Source organism: Pogona vitticeps, chromosome 8 (genome assembly GCF_051106095.1).
Source record: "Pogona vitticeps strain Pit_001003342236 chromosome 8, PviZW2.1, whole genome shotgun sequence".
Taxonomy (NCBI): Eukaryota; Metazoa; Chordata; class Lepidosauria; order Squamata; family Agamidae; genus Pogona; species Pogona vitticeps.
Window position 1 is genome coordinate 14,338,371 of NC_135790.1, and position 15,932 is coordinate 14,354,302.

Sequence of the window (15,932 nt, forward strand, 5' to 3'; positions counted from 1 at the left end):
GAAAAAAAAAAATAACAAGCCGCATGTTGAAACAGGTGTTTCATTATCAAACATTAATGTACCGGGGCCTCCTCCCCTTTGTGTTCACCTTGTTTACTATGGAACTAAGTGCGTTGCTGGGGGTATTTTTGGATTGGGGGAGGGGGGTTGTATTTTCTTTTGCATGACCTTTAAATAAAATTTAAATCTATATATATATCTATATCTATGAGAACTAAAAGCAAAGCTGAGCTGTTAGTCTGTTCCATGAATGCTGGTGGATCTTTCCTCTTTCTGACTTAATTCTCCTTTTCTTTTTCTTGCCATTTCACTGTCATTTCTTTCTGAGCCTTGTAAGTGTAAAAATGATTCTGACTTTGTTTTTGTCTTGGGAAAACTGCAAATAAAAAAACACAAAAAAGGAAAAAGTGTTGCTGCAGCTTCTTTTGGCTGTGTTCCTGAACCTCTATATTCCTTTCCTCAGAGGACATTTTGAAGTTCTTTAAAGGAAATGTGGAGAACAATCCTGTATTCTGTGCAGAGCTGGGTATAAGACAATGGAAACATGAAAAGGGCATGTATGTCTAAGAGACAAGTCAGGAGATTTCCTTCCATTCCACCTGCCTAAAGCAACTTCTAGATAGAAATCTAACTGAACTTCTCCGCAGCTACAGCATCCATCTCTCTGATTAAGAGACTCACTGCTTTGTGGTTGACTTGTTTCATTCAGCCTTGCCATGCCTGTTTTCGTCTCATCTTCTGATATCACTGCCTGATATACTTGGACCACTGAATTATGAGTGTGCCAAATGCACCACCTGACAAAGCTACTGACAGGTTCCAAGGCTGGCTCTTCTCCACTGTTCCTACCGACTAGGTCAGAAGTGCTACAGATCCTCCCTCACCTCAATTTGTTAAGAAAAGACGTCCATTTTGCAGAATTTGTTGCGGTAGAGAAAAACATCCAGCTGGACAATATGAGAACTATAATACATACCACGAGTCTTACATGACTAAGATGAGACACAGCCATTTTAATATTCAAGTGATAACTTTATACACATAGGTATAATCCAATACATAGGAAAATTAAGTAACATTAAAATACAATCTTCAGTAAAAGTTTCCACACTATAAAGAAAAGTAAGACCAGATGAGGACACATGAGCCAGGGTGGGGAGACACATCTATATAATTAATTTTCTCTATACCTCTCTGGGCGCATCTCTGAAGTCCATTTTCAATGAAAGACTGACCAGCTGGAAGAACTGTCCACTGCAGAAGGTAGTAAAAGAACTCACTGCAGTTCTCTATCCATCCTCTTCTGTTAAGAGAGCTCATCTGGATCAAAGCAACAGCCCATAAAGGAAGATAACTAACCACAACGAAGATGGACTTTACAAAACATACAACTGCCTTTGGGTACAGAAAATGGGCAGAAGGAAAGAAAAATTAAGGCTGGTGATTCCTGGCACTAAGAAGGTTGCTGCATTGATTTTGCCAATACAGCCTTCTGCACATTGTTGATTCAAGTCTGCAGTTGGCCAAGATGTGCTCTTTGACCCAATTTCTTCCCAGGCAAGGCACAGAGCTAAGTGCAGTGGAACGGACTAAAGTCAACCACTACACTCACCACTGCATAGGTCATTGAAGAGAACAGAAACTCTTTAAAACTCTGAGGTTCTCACTTGCCCCATTTCACTCCTTCAACCCTTGGCCGAGCGTATGTTTATAAACTGCACGTGGTTTGCAGTTTGGTAGTGATCCTTGCTCAGGAGTTTATGAAAACAACTTCTGGTAGGCAACCAGAGAACCAAAAAAGAACTGAAAGGAATGCAAGTCAGGAACTGCACTCCTGCTCAGCTCTGCTTTGGGTATCCTGACATTTGTCCTCTTCTACACAATAACACAGCCCTCATGGAAGATGCTCTGCAAATGGTGTCACTTCAATGGACTATCTGGAATAGGAGAGGGAAGCTGCAGCCCCTCAGATGTTGTGGAACCACAACTCCTTTCTGAACTGTTTCTCTTAGGGATCCCAGTCAGATAAAGACTGACTTTTAGCAATGGGTTCTGTCACCTCTGTGCATTCACATCTATTGCCACTGTGGCTTGGAAAAGGAACTCTGAGGGGGAAATGCTAGCTGTGGAACAGCAAAGCCTACTTCCCAAAAAGAACAGGCCTTAGATTTCTGGCATCCTTGACAGCAAGACCAAAGCATTAACATTTTTGGGATTTACACAAAAACAGCCAGCAAGGGCAAACTCTGGGGGTAGGTGGTGTGTCAATGTACACCCAGCCAACAACATCACAAGACAACACCAACAGACGTATGCCCAATACAGGACAAGTCACACTACACAAGACTCTGGTACAGTTCCTGGTACAAAGCAGTAGGTGATGCTTCTGGGCAACAGCATAATGTAACACTCATGGCTGCTGGTCAACACAATGGGAGATACACCACCAAACAGTAACCATTAACATTATGTTGCCAGTGAAGGGGAGTGGCCAGAGTGCAAAACATGTCTTCCACATCATGACAAAAGCAATAAAAACCACTTAGTAGAAAACTGATCTAGTCCCCAAACCATCTTAGATGTAAGAGATATCCAACACGTGGTGACACACCATGCCCTTTTAAATGTGCCTGGCAAGTGGCAGTACTGAAGGGTGCGAAAATTAGCTGATAAAAGCTGCTTATCTCATTGGCAAAACTAGCTTCAAGATACGACACATTCCCCTGTACCTATAGAGAAATTAGATGTCAAGCCATTTTCACCCCATTCCTATGGAGTTGTTCTGCTAAATTCTGAAGCAGATCCAGTTCTCACACCATCCTTGGTTTTTCCATCAGTATTTCAATCCACATATGGTACCCTGGAGACTCAGAAAAAGATGGAGACTGATGCTTCTGCCTCATCCCTACAGCTAGCATGGGGGACTACAAAAGGACCCCTGTATCCAGAGGGGATGGGTTCCAAGCCCCCTCCACCATGGACAGGAGGGAACTCAAAAGCAAAGGGAGGTGGGCCACAAGGAAGCCATTCAGTCCACAGGTGTTGCTGTTCCTCTCTCTTCTGACCTGTCATAGTTGACACATCACATTCCCACTTTGACATATCCGGGTTTGAGCAGGAGCAACTGGTGCTTGCTGGTGGTTTATGCTGAGACAAGTGGGCAGAAGGCAGGAGGGAGGTGCTAAGAAGCATCTGAGCCACCAGCAACCTGTCCTGTTTGAGGAAATACTCTGACTCATTTCCATCCCTTGAAACAGCCGCCAGGAGGAGGTGCCATTCCCTGGCCCAAAGAGGCAGATGGGGTGGGGTGGGGGACAACAGAAGAATGAAACCGCAGTAGCTGGAACAGCAAATACAGGGGACCTACTGTATTTTAGCACACAAGGGAACTTGCCATCACCAGATACAGCACTGATACTGGCAAAACAGATCCTGGTACTGGCTCAACCTCCAGAAGGTCATACTGCTTTGTTAGTGTTACATATGCAAACAGCAATAGAGGGCATAAGACGCAGATCTTTCTGCTTGAAAATTTCAGAGAGAGTCCAGGAGCCCCACGAAGTTGAACAAAGCAGCAATCACCCACACTGCTAAAATAAGAGGCCCTTTCATACCAGTGGGAAAGTCAGTACCCATCTTCATCCCCATATAATACAAGCAGCTTAATGTCCAAGATGCCTTCTGTCCAAGAACAGGAAGAAAAGATTGCTATAACGTCATGAACCCCAACCTCATTTTCCATTCCATATACCCTGTTTGGTTGCACTGGTTACCTCTGGAAGCATGGACTGCCACTGTAGATAGTTTGGGGTTGTATCTTCTTACTGTTTCATTCCAGAGTCCCGAATATGAATGAAAGCCCGACAGTCCACAGCATGTAGTGGGTTGAAGCAACGCGTGTCACATGATTTCACAGCACGAGTTCTGTTTCCGGGCCTTTAAAAGAAACACACACACATACAATGAGAGTGTGCTTTATATAAATGGCAGATGTCTCATCTGAAATTACCATTTACCATACTAGGAGATAATCAGCATGCTAAGATCTCCCAGAATCACAAGTTCAGAAAAACGTAACACAACATCAACTCAAAAAGAAAAGGAACATTATGAGCAGTAGGTATCTGTTGCACTGTTCCAAGAAGGAGAAATGTGATCATTTGACAGGAAGATCCCTACAGACCACATCAACCCCTTTTCCAGAGAAGGGGAAAAAACGGTATGAGAAGGGGCTACAGGATAACCTTATCACTGAATCTGAGCAGTACTTGTGCTGAAAACACCTATAGCAGAAGTAACACAAAAAGGACCAGAGTGAGTTCAATTCTAAATGAGATAAAGCAAATTTTAAAAAGAATTTCAGATAAGGCAAAGCAAATCGGTTGTTGTAGGTTTTTTGGGCTGTTTGGCCGTGTTCTGAAGGTTTTTCTTCCCAAGGTTTCATAAGTCTCTGTGGCTGGTGAAAACATTAGGAAGAAAAACCTTCAAAACATGGTTAAACAGCCTGAAAAACCTACAACTATTGGATCCCGGTCATGAGAATGTAAAGCAAATTATTATTCTTTAAGAACTAAAAATATTTCTGCCATAGGGCTGAGGTGTTAACGGCTCTCTCTCTCTAACCTCCTGCTTATAACTCCCTTACATACAGCACTTCAACTCTTGAGTTTTCTTACTTCTAAATGTTCCCAAAACTGAAAGCCTGTCTCATGTTTCACCTCAAACAAAGAAGAAACTGCTCTAACAGCTCATAAAAGACTCTGCTCCACTTACTAGGAAATGCATGCACAGGAAAGCGATGGCTTTATGAAACCAATACTTATTCACCATCTACTTCAACCCTTTCCCCCCTTGATACAGAACTTTTCAGTTCTGTACGGCAGTGGTCCCCAACCTTGGGCCTCCAGATGTTCTTGGACTTCAACTCCCAGAAATCCTGGCCAGCAGAGGTGCTGGTGAAGGCTTCTGGGAGTCATAGTCCAAGAACATCTGGAGGCCCAAGGTTGGGGACCACTACTGTACAGAGTTCTCAGCCAAACCTGAGCATCACAGCCAACCCTTGGAAAACATCTGTCTCTTTTTTATATAAAAGACATCTAAAGCTAAGATTTTTTTTTCTCTTTGAAACAGAAAGATAAGTTTAATTCTCTAAAGCCATGTCCCCCAAACTAGTAGCTTCTATGTTGTGAACTACAATTCCCAGTTTCCTGACCACTAAAGTTGAAATCTAAAATATTGGAAAGGCATCAAATTGGAAGAAGACTGCTCTTCAAGTGTTAACAAAAAAAAAAAAAAAAAAAAAAAAAAAAAACCTGACTGTCCTGCCCTAGTTTAGGAAAATGTATTCCAGTGATTCAGTCTTACAGATCTGCAAGAACTACACTCAAATGTATTTCATACAAATAATAAATCAGCGTGTTTTAAAAGTATCTTGCTGATTCTATCCTGCCGAAGCTTCAATGAGAGATGGTGCCCAGCGCTTGGTTCAAAGAACACACTATCAGAATTACGTGTTGGCTCAAAAGACATCTTATTTACACCATCTACAAATATTCTACTAAAAAGAAATATATATCGAAGGGAAAAAGTGGCCTAAGGCCAGATTATACTTACAGTTTTGTAGAAGGCTTTCGACTGAGTTCCAAGAACCTCTGACTTGGAGACTAAGTCATCCAGTTTTTCTCCTCGTTCTAACAGGGACTCCATTGTATTGTGCTAAGTGGGAAAAGACAAAGCTGAATGAGGAAGGCTGAATGTGGCAATTCTTAGGAAGAATCAGCACTATACAAGTTACCGCAGATAGTCAGTATATTGATATGGCCAGGATCACACCACTGTTGAGAGCTTAAAGTCCAGCTCTCTCCTCTCACTTGATTTCAGCCTTCACCGCCATTTACTTTCTGGTTTGGCCAAAGTTTTTGCTGCTTTATAGTTTTGCTTTTTAGGTCAAGGAGGCAAGATCAGGAATTCTACAAACACTGTGGGTCTTGCTCCTTTTCCTTCACAGTACAAGTATTCATCCCTTCCATTCATGTTGATAGCACCACAGAGGCATGCAAAGTCTGAAATTATTTTTTATCCTCTGTAGTACTTGCTCTGTCAGTGTTCACCTCTGTGTCGAGAAAGCCAATAATACATGTGGTCCAGAGGACTCTTTATAACAATTACGTGCCATCAAGTTGATTCCTACTTAAATGTCCCTCCAAGGATTTTCTAGGTTTTAATATATGCAGACATAGGCACGAGATTTTCAGATTTTTTTCACTACAGCTACCACAACGAACCAGGAATTTCCCCAGCCAGAATTCTGGCAGCTGTAGCCAAAAAAATCCAAGACCTCAGAGGAGTTCCAGCACATACACCAGAGCCCCCACATCTTCTTCTCTACAGCTATTGCAAAGGGAGAGAGCGGGTGGAACTCGTTCAACACTATGGGAACTACGAGAGATTGTGGGACCGCTAGGCTCTCCCACAACCCCTTGTAGTTCCCATGGAGCTCTACAATGGCTGCAGAGAACAACATGCTGGGTCTCAGGTTTGTGTGTGTGGTGAAACTGCTCTGAACATTTGGATTTGTGGGTTACAGCTGCCAGAATCCTGGCTGGGATAATTCCTGATGCATTGTGGTAGCTGTAATGAAAAACATTCTGATAATCCCATGCATAGTGATTTATCAGTCCTTCTCTCTGGTGATGCTCTGCAGTTATGCAGCTTGCCCTAAGTTGCACAAGTGGCAGGCATAGAACAGCATCAGTTCCAGGTGATCTGGCTGAGCCTTCCCCCCCCAGAAAGCACGGTGCAGACTCAAACTCCGGACCACCCACTCCTCCAATGCACCAATCTATGCACCACAGTAAACACAGGAATGTACTGAAGCATTTTTGTAAAGACAAAAAAATTTCTCTAGTGATCAAGTAAACGGCATGGCTGCATACAAATATAACGTATAAAAGACAAAACACTAAGATTTTGTCTATTGTTGAGATGTTACTTAGGACAGGATAGACTCCAGTTAGCACAGATATTTTACAGTTTCATTTGCCTGGTCATTTCTAGAAGGTTAAACCTAAAGCCCAAACAACTGAAGTTGTTTTTAAAGGGGAGAAGTGGCCCATGACTGAACTGACCCCACAGCTGTTTAATAATACACGATATAAAGATGGTTTGAGCTTCATAAAAAGCTTACACAAATATTTCCAGAAGAGTGGAAAAACTAAGTATGTACTAGGCATTTATATCTGAAACTGTCCTATCCCAAGCTCAGGATACCATTCTCACATCCTTAAAGCTAAACAAACACAAATATGTGAGGTAAAGTCAACTGTCGCCATTATCTGAACTTGGCAAGAACTTTACACAGTTTTGACATCAGCAAAATTCCACAGCTCCCCCATTTAACTCTAAGAAAGGCTTCCCCCACACCCTAGGCATAGTTAAGAGTGCAAGAGGAGCACTGCCTTTCTAGCTGCATTCCAGCACAGCTTCCAATCCCTTGGGCAGACCAAGAGGAAGTAGGATTCCTAAATATAATCTCTGTCCATTAACATGACCTGCTTATTGTGATACAGGGCATTCCTGAACTGTGAGGAATGGAGCCATTCTGCAGGATGAGCATAACATAGCATAGCTGGAGCACTGGGCTCATTAGGAGAGATGATCCAGATACTGTTGACAGCATAACTGCTTGCAAGAGGAGTTGACAGCCAAAACAGCAATCATGACCTAGTTCCATCCGCCAACTCTTAGAGAATTACAAGGATCTATTAAAAGCCTAATTTAGAAGCCAGTCACTCCCAAGAACTGAAACAAGCACTGAACTCCATTCAGTTCGGAGAAAAATACATCTATTCATAAAAAAGAGAGGCTTGTTTTTATAGCATTCAGAGCTTTACAAGAAAGGGATTCTACACTGAGATCCAGGAATCCTGCCCTCAAAATGCCTGAGGCTTACAATGCTGAGGGGAACTGGGAACCTTGTTTCCTATACCTTCCCTTGGTTTTTAACAAAGTCCTCCAAAATCCAGCACAGCTTTCATGGCCTATACAGCTGTCTTCTTACCAGAATGACTTTAGTCTCATCCAGTTCTGCTTGCACCTTGGTCATTGCATCTGCTTCACGAGGATTCTAGAGAAGGAATACATTTCTTTACTTCAAGAAGACTACTGCCCAGGCACTCCAGTATGATTTATTCATACACTGTTCGTAATAATCAGGAAGTGAACTATTTTAAGTACCGCAAACATTATATACCCCAAGTCACAATATTGACATTTTGACAATGACAGCCTTAATAGAAAGTGTATTTCTCCTCTCTGCTGAAATATTATGGATTAGACAATGTAGAACTAGATATGGTCAAGAATATAACTCTGAAGTTACTAACAAAACAGTACCTTAAACCACACAGTATCAGTCATGTAATCAATAAGCTGTACAGTTTTTGCTTCTTTTAAAAAGCAAGACACAGTAGATTTTTATCCCCCCTTTCTTACAAGGAGAAAGCTGTCTTGCTCAAATACTTCACCAACTAGCAATTTCTTCCCTTCCGTTTATACTATACCTGATATTTACTAAGGTATCCATCCAATGCTGTGTAGTTTATTGTTGCTGGGGTTCCAGAAGGCCAGTCTATCCTATTAATCTGCCTGGAGAATTCATCCAGCACCTACAATGCAAAAATAGGAACAAAAATCAAGTTGTCCCTTCATTCTACAGACATCAAGATTTAAGTCAAACAAAGCAATCAGAGGAAATAAAACTGGAGGAATCTTGCCCCAGTACATTTGTCATGAAGCCTAAACACAATGGTGTGCCAATAGAGAACTGATACATTTTCCTACGTTATTTTCCACTCCACAAGAACAAAAGAGGCTTTTGTTATCTCAAGGACAACCTGAACATTTGTGGACTTCAGATACATGAAGTGCTATAAGTGTTTACATAGTCAGTGGGGATAGACCAGTGAACTCAGAAGGAAATAAAAAGCAGAAGCCAATTCCATTATTAACAGTAGCTATTCACAAGAGGAGACATCCTGGCACTGGCGATCTAACTAACAGATCACATAACCAGCTCAATTCAAGCCACATGTGACAGTGATGAATCTCTTAATGCAATAAAATTCAGCCGCTTTATCTTACAGTCTTCCTGTGAGTTTCTATTTAAAATTGACAATTTCAGGGGCAGTGAAAGGTTGAAATGCCACTTCAATTTTAGGATCCTGTCATTTTAATGTGAAATTTATGTCCTTTGAGATTTTTGTGAAGAATAGCATATTTTACATTAATTTTTTATGATGGTTTATGAGTTTATAGGATGTCAGTGATCTTTAGAGGATTAACCATAAATGGTAGCATACAAAATATCAGGGACAAGGCTGGAACTATGCCTGACCAACAAACTATGTGATTATAGTTCTGCAGAGGCTGCTACGTCATAAGAATCTGCAAAATTTCTTAAGACGTGGAAATGCATGTACAACATGAAGCTCAAATTAAAACTTGGGTAGAACAGAGATTAAACTTCTCAAATGAATGCAAGGGAGGGTGGGAAGATGTGGCTCAATGTTTTTATTTCTCCACTCCTAGTACTCCTTCGATCAACAGGAATTTCTCCCCATAGTAACTGTCTGCATGATGATTTTCCATCACAGTGTTGGGGGAGAGGAATGGCAGTCAGATCATCCTTTAAAGCAGTGGTCCTCAACCTTGTGCCTCCAGATGTTCTTGGACTACAACTCCCAGAAGCCTTCATCACCACCTCTGCTGGCCAGGATTTCTGGGAGTTGAAGTCCAAGAACATCTGGAGGCCCAAGGTTGGGGACCACTATAAAGGATCTGTTAAAGCATTTAAAGCATTTATTAATCACTTTTCTGCCCACTACAGTAAAATACATTTTTAAACATTGGTAACAAGTTAAAAGGCATTTACAAAAAAAAAAAAGTGTCAGAAACCAAAGGTCATATGGAATTGTCTCATGCTGCTATTCCTAATAAGAATCAGGAGAAATTATGGCTGTCAGACACTGGCGTCCAACAGTTAGGTATGTTGGCTCTTAATTTTCATTCCCCCCCCAAAAAAAGCTGCTAATTCTCACCTGTCTAGGAATGGCATTTTCTCCTTTCTTCTACAGTGGGGTCTTGACTTAAGAACGGCTCGGGTTAAGAACATTTTGACTTAAGAACCGCTCTCATAGGAAAATATTGACTTGACTTAAGTATTTAGATTTGAGTTAAGAACTGAAAAAAACCCACGTGGGAGGCAGGGAAAGTGCAAAATGTGAACTTTCAGTTAACTGTTGGCCAGTGAAAAGGGTGCCTGTCTGCTTCCTCACTCCTCCCAGCGTTTAGAGAGTGATTGGGAGACAGTCTTCGGACTGCCTGGTACTGCCTGGACTGTATTTTCCCTGCCTTCCCTGAACCTTTCTTGACCTAAGAAAAAAGAAACAAAATATCCCCCTCTAGTGGTCAAAGGCGGAATAGCAGCTTCCCATTAGTTTCTATGGACAGAAAAGAGCAGATGCGGATCAAATGGTTTTCAATGCATTCCTATGGGAAATGCAGATTTGACCTGAGAACTTTTTGACTTGAGAACCGCCTTCCAATACGGATTAAGTTCTCAAGTCAAGACCCCACTGTAGCTTTAGAATTAGAACATAAAACACAAATCAGTCTGGTGTGGCATTCCAGCTGAGTCAATGCTTCATCTACATCCATAACTAATACTTTGCTTTTGAAATTGCACTAAAATTTCAGTTGTATGCTCTCCTACAGCTCATCTGCAGAAATAGTTATCAGTCCAGCACAAACTGAAGCTTACCTTATCCAACAAAGTAAAACACACTCGAGATGGATACTCATTGTCGGCAATCACCACTCCTGCCAGTCCATCATTCCGCACGTAAACATGGCAAAGGTATTCTAAGGCAGAGAGAAATGGAAAGATTCACATTTGTTTCCATTTAAAATGCCCTTAAGGTTTGTGAGAGAAAAATCACAGGCAGATGCCATGTTCATCTGGGAAAACCCCTATTTCAGCATGCACTCTCAAGAGTGTATACGAGTCTGAAGTCACCACCCTACTTTGACTGGATGAATGGAACTAACCACTGGTAGCTTAGGACAGCTGCTGAACACAAGGGAAAAGAATGATGTCTATGTAGCACTGTATAAGGTCAATGTATGGCATTTCAAACGTTACTGGATGTTACATCTCTCATCAGCTGCAGCTTGACTGTTATCAGCTGAGCAAAGAGGAAGCATTCCTTCCCACCTAACTAGATAAAGAAGCCTAGGACAAGCTCTGTATTCTTTGGATCTGTTGGGAGGAAAATATCAAAGACTCTGCCTTCAGCAAAAAGCATACTAAATTAATTATAGAGCAAAGTTCCATAGCTGGTTTAGCCATCTGCAGGTGAAACTACTAATATCATTTTTGGCAAAATGGTACTGGATTTCTATTTTAGCAATTAAGATTTGGTTTGGCTACTGCATTATGACATAGAGTCTGAGATTCAAGCTGTCATTTGGCAAATGAAAATGTGATTTATAAAGGGGCTGGCCAGTGAAATCAAAAAGCCAGACAAATACCTGCAGGATATATCAGCGTGCTGCTTGTTCGTAAGCCCACATTCCCACAGAACACTAGCTTGCTGCATCACGCAAATGCATCTATATCACTACCACACTTTCTTCAAGGTCATTACACTTTCTTTAAAACTAGAATAGCCTAATATTTGGTCTGTCTTGAGAAGCATATGTAGGGTTGAACGTCCCAAAATGTAAATCATGAAAGTCTTTGATTTAGAAAAAGCAAGTACAAGGGGAACCAGTAGAAAGAATTTTTGGAATACAGAACATGTCAGTAATGGTCTGGACAAGGATGAATAAACTGAAACTTAATCCAGACAGAACAGGGGTGCTCCTAATCAGTCCAAAGGAAGATCAAGGAATAAAGATTCAGCCTGTGCTGGATGGGATTACACACCCTCTGAAAACATGCAGTAGGTGCAAAGCTTGGGTGCACCCCTGGATTGGTCTCCGAGTCTGGATGCCCAAGTTTCAGCAGTGGCCAAAAGTACATTTGCACATTAGGACCTAGTGTGCCAGCTGTGGCCATTGCCAGAGAGGTCTGCTCTGACCAGAGTTACACATGCCTTACTTTTATTCTTGATGCATTACTGTAACGTGCTCTATATGGGGCTATCTTTGGAAAGTGCTCAGAAACTTCAGGGGGTCCAAAATGGTGCAGCCAGATTGTTAACTGGGTTACAGCAATCACATAACCCCCCATTACAGCAGATTCACTGGCTGCCGATCCATTTCGAGGCACAATTCAAAATGCTGGTGTTAACCTATAAAGCTCTAAATACTTGGGTCCAAGCTATCTCAAAAACTGTATCTCCCTTCATAAGTCAGCCCCGGTGTTAAAGACCTCATCAGGGGAGGCCCTTCTGTCAGTCACAGGTGCACTTCATGGGACATGGGAGAGGGCCTTCTCTGTTGCTGCTCTCAGACTCTGGAACTCCCTCCCACAGGAGGCCAGGTTCACCCCATCTTTATTGTCTTTTCACAAGCAGGCAGACCTTTCTCTTAGTGAATGACTGCATAAGACAATAGATAATCTATATTTTGTTGCTCTTAAACCTGTTTTTCATAATGCTTTTACCTAACAGTTTTAATATATTATTAATTCTTCTTTAATATTTGAATAATTGTTTTTAGCTTTTAATATTGTATAACGATGTAGGGTGCTCTGGGTCCTTTTTGGGAGAAAGGTGGAGTAAAAATATTTCAAATAAATAGACAAGACAAACTAGAAACACTGTAGCAATAGGATGGGTAATATACTGTAGTACTGTACTACAGTACTTTCTGCAATTGCTCAGTTTTCCAATATGAAAGGCTAAAGAATCATTCAGAAGCAAAGGTGTATCCCAGGGTGAACTCTCGGTTACTGCTATAAAATTTGCCTCACAATCCAGATGAAATAATTACACTAACTCAAAGTAACATCAATGTGGGTATATTATTTTACAACAAAAGCATTTTGAAGTTACACTGCTCTATAACTCAGATGGCCATCTTTGTATAGGCTGATTTTCTTAAATATTAGATGTGTGATTAAAACATATTTTAAAGTTGAACTAACATGCTCTGAAGAAAAATAATTTAATCCAGAGAAAACATTTACTTCTTCAGCAGCAGATACAGTATGTTCTTTCTGTCAGTAAAACAGCACAAAATGTGTGCAAATATACATTCATATATAACTGTACTCTCACCTTGTTCCTTTACAGAGGCTCTGCTGCCAGGCTCTGAACGCTCAACTATCAGCTGGCTAGTGAAGGTCATGAATTCTTGAACACTAAAAACAAAACAACAACAACCCACAGTTAATTACCAAAGCTCCCTACATTCACCAAACAGACTGGAGAGCCACTGGAATAGATAAGAAAATCAAATTTCACTACAAAACATTTTCCAAAATCACTTTGCAAATTTACCTACTTAAAAGTGCAATACAAACAATGACTAGATAGGCAGGGTATAAATACAATAAATAAAAATAAATAAATAAACAGGAGACTATTTTCAAAAGCAAGTTCCAAAGCCAGAACCACTTGAAAAAGGCAAATGCCATCAACATGAGTGAACATTTATTCAACTCCAGTGTCTCCTTGTCAATTACACTGGAGCAGTTTCCACTGAATAACTTTGTACGTAACTGTCACCTAAGTTGTGTTGGAACAATGTTTCCAAAGAAACAGAAAGGGCAAATGAATTCTCAATTGCTATGACAATTCGCTTTTCATTCTGTAGGTTAATATAAATCTTTCAAATATAGCTTTGTGATAAGAGGAACTTAGTATTCTGGGACCAAATTCAAAGTATCACAAGATAAACAATGTAATAATTATCACGGTATAATTAATACTGATAAAGTCAATTACTACCTGCAGTAAGAAAGCTATATTAAAGAATTCTCTAAAGAAAAATAATTCATTACAGTTCACATCTTAAAGTTTGTACAACCATTTCAAGGGGCACACCATAGTACATTATGAAGACATTGACAGGGAGACAGAAAGCTACCTCAGTAATCATCCTAATGCAATAGGAACATACCTGGATCTCTGGAAAAAGCTAAATGATGACACATCATATGCAGCTTTCAGTAAATGCACTTTGGGGTCTCCTTTGTAAAGGACACTTAAACTGTAGAGCTTCATCCTTTCACCTACTTAACCTTCCCCAATTCTTGATAACCTGAGCAAAAGATACAAGAAAAATGAATGTGTACCCGAAATGGGATAGTTAAAAAATTAAGACAGATAAAATACACTATCATGAGAATAACTATGAATGTGTTTCTAACAAGAATCTATAGGTCAACTACATGAACACTTTGCACAAGCCCACGAGGGCTTAAAACAGACACTGCTATCTTATCCACACTTATTTGAAAGTAAATTCTATAGCATTCAATGGGGGGTGTTATCATACATAGAGAAATAGCAAGGCAACACTTAACAAAACATCCTCGCCAATAATTCTATATTGCCCTAGAATTTAAGAGAGGCATCAAATGTAACAGACACACTTCTCTTTAAATGAAATAAATGATACCCGATCATGTTAGTCACAGGTAATGCATTATTTCTTCCATGAAAATGTGGGTTAAAAATTTTTCATGGACTAGACTTTAGTCCATCAGATGCCTGAACTTTATCCTCACCTGGCCAGACAGTTCATGCCGTAACCACCAGCAATGGGGCAAAAAATGTAAATGAGGTACAGTTTGTGCTATTTCTATGCAAAACTGAAATGTACTTAAAATATGCCTCAATAACCACAACCACTAGGGTCTTGTCAATTGTTTCGTATTTCCATAATTAAATCAACCTCAGGGAGGCTCATCTTAGATCACATTATGTACAGAAAATAAAATAAAAGTCAGGACCCTATTAGTGATTTGCAACAGTAAAAACGCAAGGGTACAAACCACAGCAACGAACTACCTCTACCTAACAAGTCACTGCTTTCACTGGGGGGGGGGTCTAGTCGATGCTGCAATTTACTAAATAACCTTTTTAATGACAAAAAAAAAAAAATCTGCCATGGTAGGTTGTACGTCAACCAGGTCTTCCTGTCAGCCGCTTTTGAGGAGAAGCGCCTAGGGCTCCGTCGGCCGCTTCCGCTTTGCTGGCGGTCACCGGGCCGGCGGCTCTCGTCTCGGGCGTAGATGTGGGTGCGAGTCCCGCCGCTGGTTGTGTCTGACTCACGCCGTGCAGGCAAGAAGGCGTGTGTTGCCTCCCTCCCTCCCTCCCTCTCTCTCTCGCCCGCGCTCCTCGGAGCCCCGACGGGATGAGGAGGAATCACGGAAAGAGCAAACCCTCCTCCCCGTCGGTCACCGCGGCCTCTTCCCACGGCGCAGCCCCGGGTCCCGTCTGGGGAAAGGCGCCCACAACGACACCCAGGGCGGCAGAAGGGGCCCGTCCCGGAACCCCCCCCCCATCCGCCCGTGCGGCCTTCCCTTCCCTTCCCGCCTCCGACTGAGACAAGCCGCGGGCCGGCGCTGCGCACTCACCCGAGACCGCCCTCCCCCCCTCGCACGAAGACGGGCGGCCCGCACTGGCTCCGAGCCGCGTTCTTCCCGACGTCTCCGCGGTTCCCTTAAGACAGCAAACGAGGCGGAAGCTGGCGCGCCCTTTCAACCGGATATAGAGTCCGGATCCGGAAGTGCTCCCGGCCGGACGACGGTTTAACAGTCCTAGAGCTAGTAAAACTATAGAGTATGCATGCAATTCAATACTTCCGACCTTGGTTGGATCACTGCGAAGCCTTGCTTGGATCGTTTCAGTGATCTAATAAAAGCAGTAGCCGTGCTAGAATTTACTCTCTATTCCTTATAGTTACTATCCATAATTATA

At 41.7% G+C, this 15,932-nt stretch overlaps 1 protein-coding gene across 2 annotated transcripts; it reads right to left on the reverse strand.

The window, feature by feature from the left end:
• Window positions 1–993: 993 nt before the first annotated feature.
• Window positions 994–15,727, reverse strand: YKT6 (YKT6 vesicular SNARE protein). Of its 2 annotated transcripts, XR_002301467.3 has the most exons (9): window positions 15,590–15,727; window positions 14,128–14,268; window positions 13,284–13,366; window positions 10,820–10,920; window positions 8,562–8,666; window positions 8,060–8,125; window positions 5,614–5,715; window positions 3,774–3,936; window positions 994–1,320 (listed from the first exon to the last, which is right to left on the reverse strand). XR_002301467.3 is itself a non-coding variant. In XM_020803557.3 (8 exons), the coding sequence occupies exons 2-8, from the start codon at window positions 14,229–14,231 to the stop codon at window positions 3,901–3,903; spliced, it is 597 nt and encodes a 198-aa protein (XP_020659216.3). In that variant the 5' UTR covers window positions 14,232–14,268; window positions 15,590–15,727; the 3' UTR covers window positions 994–3,900. The 2 variants fall into 2 exon arrangements, 1 of the variants encoding a protein (XP_020659216.3); XM_020803557.3 differs by having other exon boundaries at window positions 994–3,936.
• Between the last annotated feature and the right edge of the window lie 205 nt (window positions 15,728–15,932).